Source organism: Megalobrama amblycephala, linkage group LG12, assembly GCF_018812025.1.
Source record: "Megalobrama amblycephala isolate DHTTF-2021 linkage group LG12, ASM1881202v1, whole genome shotgun sequence".
In the NCBI taxonomy this organism is placed as follows: domain Eukaryota; kingdom Metazoa; phylum Chordata; class Actinopteri; order Cypriniformes; family Xenocyprididae; genus Megalobrama; species Megalobrama amblycephala.
Window position 1 is genome coordinate 23,092,434 of NC_063055.1, and position 13,287 is coordinate 23,105,720.

Consider the following 13,287-nt stretch of genomic DNA (forward strand, 5'->3'; position numbering starts at 1 on the left):
ATTTAAACAGTGTTGTTCTATAAAACCATAAAATCACTTGCTTTTGATACATTATTTGAACCAACTATTATTGCCTCATTGTTATTATATATGTATTTTAAGGCTTAGGTCTTTGCTTAGGTCTATTTTTACTACCATAAAAAAATATCCGATTACTCGTTCATTTGTCATAATAATCGACCGATTACTCGATTACCAAAATAATCTTTAATGACAGCCCTAAAGTAGACATGCACTTTTCAGAAATGTGATTTTGTATTTAATATTGTATGGGGTCAAGTGGATCCCTGAAAAAGCATTAATTAAGCATTTAATATTAAAAATATACACAACCTATTCTAACGTTAATCTAACATTCCCAGAATGTTAGTTATTCTAACATCAGCATTTTATAATGATTTCTGAAGACTCATGTGACACTGAAGACTGGACTGAAGTATTATATTCAGTGTTATATTCAGTGTGTGTGTGTGTGTGTATGTATCTATCTATCTATCTATCTATCTATCTATATATATATATATATATATATATATATTTTACCCAGTTAACAGCCAGGAATGTTTTTTTTAACATTCCCAGAACGTTATTCTAACGTTAATCTAACATTCCCAGAATGTTAGTTTTTGGTTTGTATAATGTTAATCTAACGTTCTCACAACGTTATTATAAAGTTTCCAGAACATTAGTTTTTGGTTCCCAGAATGTTATTTTTATGGTTTTGTATGGTTAGCCAGGAAAGTTTTTTAACGTTAATCTAATGTTCCCAGAACGTTAGTTTTTGGTTTGTATAATGTTAACATTCTCATAACGTTATTATAAAGTTTCCAGAACTTTAGTTTCTGGTTCCCAGAACATTATTTTTATGGTTTTGTTTGGTTAGCAAGGAAAGTTTGGTATTTGGTTCCCAGAAGGTGTCCATACAGATCCATTTCCCATGCTGCTTATCAGTATTATAAAAAACATATCTTGTTTTTATCTACTGTTTAATTAGTGCTGTCAAAATTAGTGTGTTAACGTGTGCGTTTAATTTTTTCAGTTAACGCATTAAAAATATTTAATGCAATTAACGCAGAATCCGTTTTTTCCATCATAATTTGGAGAGCGTTACATTGTATGATCACGCTCTTATTCACGCAAATGCTTTTAAACCATTCAAGCGCCACAAGACGAACGAGAATGCTCTGTCTGTGAATATGGTGTCTGTGTGACAGAAGCCCTACTTGGAAAGACACGTGCCAGTATCGAGTTCTCTTCCATGCTTGAACAAATATTAACACACAGAATTATGCCAAAATGTCCGTTTTGTCGAGTATCATCATAAGAGCAGTCTTAATTGAATTAAATAACCTCTTAAATGAACTTAAATAGTTGTGAGAAAATGAGATGCGCGCCAGATCTGCATCATGTTCGGCAGCGGCAGCTCTTAAAATCACAGTAGCCTAATAAAACAATTGCTGTGATGTCTGTCATTAATGTTAATTAAAGAACAAAGGTAACAGAGAAAACTGTAGCTTTAACAAGGATTAATATATTTAATTTATAATTTATTCAGTGAAGACTGTAATGTGTTTGATAACTTTATTCAATTTCTGTGTATTTCCTACCTGTTAGACAAAGGTAAATATGACATTTATTATAATGGATTTATGTAAAGATTGTTTTAAGTTAACTTAAATTAAAAGTTGTTATTTTTTTAAGCCTAATAAATGTTGTAATTAGCTTTTAGTTATAGGGGAGAGCAGAGCACAAAGTAACGCTGGGCTAGTTGTAACACACTTGGTTTAAAACTTTACACACATGCCAGCATGATGAAACTTGTATTTACTAGTTGCCATATCAACACTATATCGAGAAAAAATTGGGCCAAAATTAAAAAAACCTTTGGAAGATATCACTGAACATTTATTTAATGATAGCACAAGTAAATTTTGATTTTCATCTCTATTTTTTGTGTTTATTTAAAATGAGACGAATCTGATATTATTTTAATCTTATATCTGTTATTTAACAGTTGAGGTAGTTCTTTAATGCTGATCTAACCAGCCGAAGACACGAGTCGGGTTTAAATCGCAGATACAATGTGCCCCTATTAGAACTATGCTATTCTATTCAATGCTTTTATGAATTCTATTGATAAACCATGAGAAAGAGGTGAATAAAGACTGAGAGTCAGTGTTCAGAAATTATTAATTATTATTATGTTTTGAACTATGCTGTATAGCTGTCTTTTGAGGTCTATTTGTTTTCAAATGCAAAAATTTGTTTATTTTTAATTATTAAAAAATGCCATTATTTTATATGAAAAAGTTAATAATTCTATTTTATTCACAAAATATCTTAGTTTGTCTTGTATATTTTTTTTTATTAGATCAGATGACATTTTAAGCTGTTGTATGGTCATGTTACAATGTGCCCCACCTATGGGGCATGTTGTCACATTTCCCTTCCATTCTTTTGGGGTAAATCAAGAAAAAAAAGTATATACAACATAACAAAACCACAGTACAAAACCACATAATTATACTGGACATGTGTGAAATTAATGTGGGAAAAAAATAAATACTCTGAACCCCAAGTGAATTTACACAAACTGAGAAAGTTTCTCAGTTCTCTCCTACTATAATGATGAATGTCTATAATTAATATTTAAAAAAAAAAATCTATTTCATAGAGACATCAGTACCAGTATTAGTATCAGTGATACTGGCCTTTATTCATAAAAATATGCCATTAAAGGTGCCATTGAACGTTTTTTTTTACAAGATGTAATATAAGTCTAAGGTGTCCCCTGAATGTGTCTGTGAAGTTTCAGCTCAAAATACCCCATAGATTTTTTTTAATAAATTTTTTTAACTGCCTATTTTGGGGCATAATTAGAAATGCACCAATTCAGGCTGCGGCCCCTTTAATTCCTCACGCTCCCCGCCCCTGGAGCTCTCGCTTGCCTTAAACAGCATAAACAAAGTTCACACAGCTAATATAACCCTCAAAATAGATTTATAAAGAATGAAGTTGTGTTTATGCATTATACAGACTGCAAGTGTTTAATAGCGACGGCTCTTGTCTCCGTGAATACAGTAATAAACGATGGTAACCACATTTAACAGTATATTAGCAACATGCTAATGAAACATTTAGAAAGACAATTTACAAATATCACTAAAAATATCATGGATCATCATGTCAGTTATTATCGCTCCATCTGCCATTTTTCGCTATCGTTCTTGCTTGCTTACCTAGTCTGATGATTCAGCTGTGCACATCCAGACGTTCTGCCCTTGTCTAATACCTTGAACATGAGCTGGCATATGCAAATATTGGGGTCATACATATTAATGATCCCGACTGTTCCGTAACAGTCGGTGTTATGTTGAGATTCGCCTGTTCGTCGGAGGTTTTTTAAACAAATGAGATTTATATAAGAAGGAGGAAACAATGGTGTTTGAGACTCACTGTATGTCATTTCCATGTACTGAACTCTTGTTATTCAACTATGCCAAGGTAAATTCAATTTTCCATTCGATGGCACCTTTAAACCAATATATTTAAAAAATACTGTCTTTAAGTTGTTTCGATATTAATTTGGAGAAATTGAAATTATTACAATATAAAAATATTAAAAACTGTTTTTAATCGTGATTAATCGCAATAATCGCAATCGATACATTTTCTTTTTAATCGATTGACAGCACTGATATATTTATATTTAAGTATATTCATTAAGTAAATTTTTCCACACTATTAAAACAGTCTTGAGGTCTGAGAACAGAACAAAAGGCGTAATATTGCCAGGTTCCCGTCTGCTTCACTCACTGGCCTGCAATCTGTCTCTATACTAGCTGTTCACTGTCAGCATGTTCCTCGTTCCTCAAATGAATTCAACGCATTCAGAGAATTGACAGTTTCTTTTTCCAGGAAGACATTTTAGCTTCAAACAACTGCAGTAATAAAGACCAGATCTCTCTCCATCCATAATGAGGGTGTTTAGCAACACATTAAGACATTTTCACATCAGTTCATCACTCTGTCCTGATAAATTGGATGTTATTGAGTTAATTGAGCTGATGTTTGTGTAAATATGCAAACATGAAAATCTCATAATCGCTCTTAAGAGCTGAAGATCAGATCGCCGCATGTGAATCTCTAATAAACACTTTTAGAGCAAAACAACCTGACGCTTTTACCTCAGCACTGAAGCACTGCCTGATATGGATCTTGTTGAAAACCATGCATAATGTATGACAAGGGAGCCAAACAGAAACAAAATATGGAAAAATGAGCTTGAATGTGTGTTTTTGTTTTTGTGAAAGAATGTGTGTGTGTTTCTTACCGTTAGCTCCAGTGATTGGTTGAGTCCATTTCGTTTGCTGTGCAGGAAGGCGCTAGAGCTGCCACCTTTGGAAATTCTCATTCGGGCCAGTCGGGCTTTCTGTCAATACATACACACACAGAGGAAGTTACAACTCCGTCTACCAGTGCTTTTCCATCACAAAGGTCTGAGTCTCAATCTGATCCCTGTTGAAGGAGCAATTCAGATCAAAGTACTTTAAGAAACAAAATGGAATTTCACATAGATTGCTGACCGACATGAGATGATGAAAAACTACTGAACCAATCCGAATGACCCTGACAGCTACGCAGTGAAAATGTGCACAGATCAGGGAATAAGAAAGCGGTTGCTTGTGCGTACCACAAAGCATAAAAGAATGATAATGTAGAGAAACGCAGCTGTGTAATGGTTAATTACAGTAAACATCTTGTGTAATGCTGAATTACGGTTAGCGCAGCTGTGTAACGATAAATGATAGAGCAGCGGTTCAGTCTATGTCATTTTTATAGGCACAGCATGGATGATGGGTGAAAACCAGCAGTCGAATCCTCTGTGGAACATCAAATTTTAATATTTACAATGAATGAGAGTATTTTAATCTTCTCAGATCCAGAGGCATCAAATGATCTGATTTGTGCTCTCATTCTCTCATCATCGCATAGAAAACTGATTCTCTCTCTCATATTTCAGTTCCTTTAAGATTTAATAAGCTTTATTGACATGATAAAAAGAGTTTACATTTGCAAACCATTAATAAACATTATGTATACACTAGATTTTTATATTTTCTTGAACATGTTAGGGCATCGTGGGTGGTCGTCAGGGTGTTGCTATGCAGTCATTAAGTGTTTTTTAGTGCATTGCTTTGCAGTTGCTAGAGTAATCTGGTTTCTTGAGTGTTGCTAGGTTACTTTAATAGACTCTTTTAACTTGGACTATCGAGTCTATTTCATTGTGGTACGAAAGGCTTGTGCCCCTAATTTTTTTTTTTCTTTCACCAGGCAAGAGTAATTTTAAAAATATATAACATTCTTAAAAGAAAATACAAATAAATGAATAAAGTTTTCTTAATAATGCAAGATATATATATATATATATATATATATATATATATAGATAGATATATAGATAGATATATAAGATGTGTGTGCCATTAATTTAATTAATAAATCCTTAATCTTCCTTTTTCCATTTTTTATATTGCTTTGAATCTAAAAAAATAGCAAGGTTTATGCTTAAAGCTAGAACGACTGGTAACACTTTACAATAAGGTTCATTAGTTAAACATTAGTTAATGTATTAACTAACATGAACTAACCACGAGCAATACATTTGTTACTGTATTTACTATTCTTCGTTAACATTAGTTAATGAAAATACAGTTGTTCATTGTTTGTTCATGTTAGTTCACAGTGCATTAATTAATGTTAACAAGATTTTAATAATGTATTAGTACATGTTGAAATTAACATTAACAAAGATTAATAAATGCTGTAGAAGTGCAGTTCATTATTAGTTCATGTTAACTAATGTAGTTAACAAATGTTAACTAATGAACCTTATTGTAAAGTGTTACTGAAAGATTATATTAAAAATAATTAAAATAATTCTTGTTTAAGGATGTCTGGATAATTTTATTGGAGAACATGACAAAAATGATTTTCTTTTTCCCTGAAGCTTGAGCATTTGTGTTCTGATCTGATTTAGCTGTGTTGTCATTCTCTCAGGGTGTTTTCACACCTGTAGATCGATTGCATTGTTCCGGACTTAATTTGTTACAATGTTGCCTTTTCTTCTTGGTTCGGTTTGCTTTCACAAGGCAGTATTTCAAAGCGTACCAATATGTGTTTATGCATGTCACATGCGTGTACAGCTGTCCTCTTATTGGTCAGAGTTTCCTCTGCATCATCCATCAAAATGATTGACAAGTTTGCTTCATGAGTGTTGAACTTCATATTGTGGCTTTTTTTTTTAACTGTTAAGACACACGCAAATACTATATGAATGTAGCGTCATTCCCACTGTTAAATTATACAGTGGGTACGGAAAGTATTCATTAATGTACACACAGCACCACATAGTGACAGAAAAACACAGAATTGTTGACATTTTTTGACATTGAAATATCACATGGTCCTAAGTATTCAGACCCTTTGCTCAGTATTTAGTAGAAGCAACCTTTTGATCTAATACAGCCATGAGTCTTTTTGGGAAAGATGCAACAAGTTTTTCACACCTGGATTTGGGGATCCTCTGCCATTCCTCCTTGAAGATCCTCTCCAGTTCTGTCAGGTTGGATGTGTTGTGTAAACTTGTAAATTCTGTAAACGTTGGTGGACAGCCATTTTTAGGTCTCTCCAGAAATGCTCAATTGGGTTTAAGTCAGGGCTCTGGCTGGGCCATTCAAGAACAGTCACGGAGTTGTTGTGAAGCCACTCCTTCGTTATTTTAGCTGTGTGCTTAGGGTCATTGTCTTGTTGGAAGGTAAACCTTCAGCCCAGTCTGAGGTCCTGAGCACTCTGGAGAAGGTTTTCATCCAGGATATCCCTGTACCATGGTGTGCTGCCACCACCATGCTTCACTGTTGGGACTGTATTGGACAGGTGATGAGCAGTGCCTGGTTTTCTCCACACATACCGCTTAGAATTAAGGCCAAAAAGTTCTATCTTGGTCTCATCAGACCAGAGAATCTTATTTCTCAGCATCTTGGAGTCCTTCAGGTGTTTTTTAGCAAACTCCATGCAGGCTTTCATGTGTCTTGCACTGAGGAGAGGCTTCCGTCGGGCCACTCTAAGCCCCGACTGGTGGAGGGCTGCAGTGATGGTTGACTTTCTACAACTTTCTCTCATCTCCCGACTGCATCTCTGGAGCTCAGTCACAGTGATCTTTGGGTTCTTCTTTACCTCTCTCACCAAGGCTCTTCTCCCCCGATAGCTCAGTTTGGCCGGACGGCCAGCTCTAGGAAGGGTTCTGGTCGTCCCAAACGTCTTCCAGTTAAGGATTATGGAGACCACTGTGCTCTTAGGAACCTTAAGTGCAGCAGAAATTTTTTTGTAACCTTGGCCAGATCTTTGCCTTGCCACAATTCTGTCTCTGAGCTCTTCAGGCAGTTCCTTTGACCTCATGATTCTCATTTGCTCTGACATGCACTGTAAGCTGTAAGGTCTTATATAGACAGGTGTGTGGCTTTCCTAATCAAGTCCAATCAGTAAAATCAAACACAGCTGGACTCAAATGAAGGTGCAGAACCATCTCAAGGATGATCAGAAGAAATGGACAGCACCTGAGTTAAATATATGAGTGTCACAGCAAAGGGTCTGAATACTTAGGACCATGTGATATTTCAGTTTTTCTTTTTTAATAAATCTGCAAAAATGTCAACAATTCTGTGTTTTTCTGTCAATATGGGGTGCTGTGTATACATTAATGAGGAAAAAATATGAACTTAAATGATTTTAGCAAATGGCTGCAATATAACAAAGAGTGAAAAATTTAAGGGGGTTTGAATACTTTCCGTACCCACTGTAGGCTACTACATTCGTATTAATTCAAGCACGCTCTCTCTGTATCTCCCAGCGCTGTTTTGTAGGCTAACTGTGTTGAGACAAACACTATATATGAATGTTATAATGCACCTAGAGGTGAAATCAATGCTTCATTGGGACAGCATTCTGATGAAAAGGTGGTCTTTGGTTTTTAACTGCAGTAACTAAATGTGCTCACTCACAGAATCGAACACTGCTGCATTTTATATAAGACATTTCCCATTATGAAATATGATATAGTTTGGTTCGTTGGTTCGGATTGCTTTCACACCGCAAGCAAACCGCCATAGAATTCGTTTGCAATCGGGCCGAGACCACCTCGTTCAGGCGATCCTGGAGCGATTGTTTTGGTGTGGGTCCGAGCGCGATTGCCATGTTCACATATGCCTAAACGAACCGAGCTAAGGGAGAAAACACAACAGGTTCCAAAACAAACGCTCTGGTGTGAAAACACCCTCATACACAAAGGCTTTTGTGTGGCCTCTGTCAGGTGTCATTGTATTCCACAACAGCGATCTCTGGAAGTCTTTGTCCATATTAGGTATTTCCTGGAACGTCATACGTTTTATTACTCCTATGAAACTCACTTGTGGACTTTCTACTCGAGGGTGCCCTCTGGAGCATGTAAATTACATGTGAGAGTTTAGCGTTCCATAATGCTCACATCGCCCTATTTTCTGTAAAAATAGAAAAAAATACTGATCTCTAAAGATATTTGAAGTAAACAAGTTCAGACTAGTCGATTAGCTGGTTGCAAAATGTCAGTTTAAACATTTATGAAATTAGTCGTTGCGCACATCACTTATTTTCATTTTAAATATTACGCTTATTGGCAATAGTATATTGCGATACCCCTTATAAACACGATAATGATATTTCATTTTTTATATATCACAATTATTGTCAATACCGGTTCATTGTGACACCCCTAAATGAGTGTTTGTATGTGTGTGTTTGTTTTTAAATTATTGAAGAGGAACAAATTGTGTCTCAATTGCATCAGAGACCTCGCCGAGATCAAACCGGTATTCTGATGTTCATTAATTTCTCACACACACTTGAACACAGATTGAAAGAACATACACCATCATTAAAACCCTCACACACAAACACACACACAAGTCCCTGTGGGTGAGTGGAGTGCTAACTCTGCTCTTTTCACAGGAGATTGCCATCACATAATGGAATCAGTTTGGGCCTCTGAGACCGTTTGTGTTTCCAACAAATGCTGCAACAATTTTCAGCTATCGTGGAAAAAAAATGAGAAACATTTTTCCTGGGGATCTGCCCCTGCAGAACATGAGATGGGGAAAGGCCGCAGTAATGACGAGGTTCTTTATCAATGTGACACAGAATAGCGCTGCTGAGAACAGTTGTTCAAGACTCGGCCGACTCTAACCACACTGTGCTGAAATCAGATACACTGAACAAAGCAGCAAATTCACAGATTACATTTCAGTTATACACATACAGTTTTATAAAGCCCACTGTGACACACTTTATGGCAGTGGTGACTGGCGAGGCCAGAAGACCTCTGTTATTTGCCGATCTCTCATTTTGTCCTGAATATTATGATGCGAAGTCCTTTATGAGGCAAATTTGTGGTCCGTGACCCATTTCAATTCACATATCAGAGTGTTCCTATTTGAAATAATTATACATTTTTCACACTATGTATTCAGCAGAAATATGATAATGTGCAATAAAATGCATAAAATGTTTTATTTCCAAGCAATTGTTATTCCGGTCAGTCTGGGTAGATTGTGGCCTTCCCTTGTGAAAAATAAGTACACATTATTTTTTTTAAAGTTTTTTTAAAGTAAGTATTATGGAAATATTATACTTTAAAAGAATATATTCAAGTGCAAACTGAATGTAATGTTTTTAGACACTTAATTCCATGTTAATTCACTGCAATTTAATGAAAATGTATTATAGTTTAGATTTATATTAAATGCAATTAGCTGAACTTAAGAGTTCTTTTTTGAACTTTTGAGTTTTTTTTTAAAGGCTTAATTATTTTGAGTGCACATAAGTACTGCCAAATGTGCTGGCAATCATTTAAACTAAAACATTGACCTTTCATTTCATTATTATTATTTTATCTGCAAACTACTGTTTTTTTAAATATATTTTTATAGGATTTGAAGTACACTACAAGTGTAAATTTAATACAATTAAAGGGTTAGTTCACCCAAAAATTAAAATTGTCATTAATTACTCACCCTCATGTCGTACCTTTGTTCATCTTCAGAACACAAATTAAGATATTTTTGATGAAATTTGAGAGCTGTCTGACTCCTCCATAGCAATTTAATTACCACTGTCAAAGCCCAGAAACATACTAAAGACATCGTTAAAACAGTCGACGTGACTACAGTGGTTCAACCTTTATTTTATGAAGCGACAAGAATACTTTTTGTGCAAAAAACAAACAAACAAACAACAAAAAAAACCCCAACTTTATTTAAGTCTCTTCACTTCCCTGTCATTCTCCTATGCAGCTGATGTAGCAAGGACGCTTCCGTGTTTTACATCCGAACGCTGACTCAGTATTCACATGGACTATTTTAACAATATCTTTAGTACCTTTTTGGGCCTTGGCAGTGATAATTAAATTGCTGTCTATGGAGAAGTCAGAGAGCTCTTGGATTTCATCAAAAAAATCTTAATTTGTGTTCCGAAGATCTTACGGGTGTGGAACGACATGAGGGTGAGTAATTAAAGACAGAATTTTCATTTTTGATTGAACTAACCCTTTAAGTGCACTTCTTATTCACAAAGAAGGCAACCCTGGGCAGTATACCTTCAATCTCTACCCTGTAGCAGAATCAGCTAAGATTTTCTTTGAAACACGTTCAAAGTACCAACCAATGTCACTATTGAACAATCCCTACCAATATTTGTAGTGATCACAGTTATATTAACACTGCAGCTATATTGGATATAATAGAAGTATTGCATGTTTCTGGGTCACGTTTTCATTCGATCAGTCAAAGTATTTAATTCCCCATGTAAATGAAATTGTTACTAGGGATGCTGTCTAGATTGTGACATGCAAGAGTTGTTTATGCTTGAAGCATTCGCTCTAGCGCAAACCACCAAAGACCGGTGCGCAGTGTGCTAAGGCACTGTCTTCATTCTCTGAAACGACGAGCAGAAATGCAGAGAATTTTTAGCAGTGAGTGAAAAGGTCGCATTTGTTGAACTGTCTTGTCGCTTAAATTCAAGGCCCACCACTGGGCCAAGCATTTAATCAAGCACTTACATTTTATTTTGCACAGCATGCATCCTCAAGATCAAAACATTGAAAATTAAACTGATTTTATTTGTTTTATTTTTTACAGGGAATACAATAAAATAACTGTATAAGAACCTAGATTTTATTTTAATAAAGTTTGGACAATTCTATTCAGTATAGAAAAAGTAGTTAACAAATACTTACAATAAAAGTCAGAGAAACTGGCCAAAACATTTACCTTTACAACCTAAATAGTATACATTTGTACTATATCTTATCTACCCCTTTAGGTAGTACACAGTACGATTTTTGATGTTTGATGACCTCTAGCTAATTTTTAAATGTTGAGGAGTCGGCCCAATTTTGACCAGTGCATAGGCTGTCCACCAAAATCATACACAACCATGTCACATAGGATAGATCTATGAATATTATGAATATTCGCAACCCTACAGTGTGCGAATACACTGACACATGCACACACACTCTAGCGCTGCGTCCGAAATCGAATACTTTCCTACTATATAGTATGCGAAAAACAGTACGCCAGCAGAGTAGTATGTCTGAGTTCACAGTATGCAAAAAATACCCGGATAACCTACTACTTCCGGTGAGATTCTGAAGTGCGCATTTGATGGACACTTTACTATCCCATGAGGCCATGGGAGAGGATTTGTGAATGGAGGTGAAGCGACGCAACTGACGCTGGTAGGTCACATGATAATGACAACATGGCAGATGTAGTACGTCCGGATTACATTCATACTACACACTCATACTATATAGAACATACTTTTTCACGAAGGTCTAAGTAGGTACTACATTTACATTCAACCTTTTGATAGTATGTAATTTTGGATGCACCTTAATTGTTTTTGTTGAAACCAAGTGTGCCGCACAGGTGAAGCCAAAATGCTTTGATCGCCCCCCAGGTGGCTGGATGCAGTATAGGTCATAAACCCCACCCTTTCCATGTAATCTAATGGGACGTGAGACAAACTAAACAATCAAATTACACTTAGACTCAGAGTCTACATAATCAGCGCAAGATGTCAGCACATCATATTTGGACATTGGCTTCACTTTTCTACAGTGGAAGTGTGTCGTCCTTCTTTTTTTCTCTTCTTTTTACCAAATCATTTGCACACTTTTCTTTTTGTTTTCTTTCTTTTTTCTATCCAAAGCTATAGCAACAATATTGAAAGCTCCAGTCTGCATGTTTAGTGCAAAAGCTCATGCGATTGCTGCCATGCAGTACAGTCGTGCCGTGTACCAGCTGCTTTGAAACGATTATCAGGTTGATTATCAACTGACTCATAACCTCACGACCTCCCAGTGTCCGAACTCGCCTGCCTTAATACAGTATGTACCCTTTAGGTCTTTGCACACTGAGTTCGAAATTCACGTCCAAAATTTTTGCACTTTAAAAAATATATATGACCTCATGTTGTGTCAATCACGATTACACACTGCCTCTGAAACTTTCGACTGCCATAAAAAAAATTCGGATCAGGTTCGATTTCAAGCATTTTTCGCATCGGTGGTACACATTTTGAGAGACGTTTTGACAATTCAGAGCCACCGTACAAGCGAATGCCAAAATCCCGAATGCCATCTGACAAGTTGATCCACGTCGTCTACAGCACAAAGCAGTAGCACTGTATGACAAAGTGTGGATTACAAAGAGACAGAATATAAAGACAGATTGTGCCAGTATCACTAGCAAAGCATCAAACTGAGCCACTGACATCCTGAAGTACACTCTGAATCACTCGGGATAATCATGCAACTCATTGATGAGGTGGAACTCTCCTTCCTCTCTACGGAATCTCGGGATTGGTTGGACCCAATATTTCCTCTTTCTTTTACTCTTTTTACGAAAAGGGAGTACAACTAAATCGTGCTTACTGCTTGAAAACTCCATTTTGTATTGTTTTGCGAATTTTTTCGCAACGGATTCATTAATACGCCTCGGACTCAGTGTGCAAGGTCTCTGTGCGGCAATGGTTCTCAAACTTTCTTGACTCTGAGACCCAATATCTGATGGCCCAACACAACTAACTTCTGTAAATTCAATTTCAGGTTTCCAGATGTTCTTTTTAACCAGTGACCTTGACATTTCTAGGCAAGTATGAACATGACTGTTCTAGATAAGGATTATTCTTAAT

The 13,287-nt window shown here is 36.0% G+C and overlaps 1 protein-coding gene across 3 annotated transcripts in view; it reads right to left on the bottom strand.

Annotated features, from left to right (window-relative positions):
- Window positions 1–13,287, bottom strand: part of kcnd3 (potassium voltage-gated channel, Shal-related subfamily, member 3) — a 124,461-nt gene that overhangs the window by 12,005 nt on the left and 99,169 nt on the right. For all 3 annotated transcript variants that reach the window (XM_048210028.1, XM_048210029.1, XM_048210027.1), the window contains exon 4: window positions 4,334–4,432. In XM_048210028.1, the coding sequence (XP_048065985.1) occupies window positions 4,334–4,432 (99 nt within the window). The remainder of the gene's footprint in view (window positions 1–4,333; window positions 4,433–13,287) is intronic.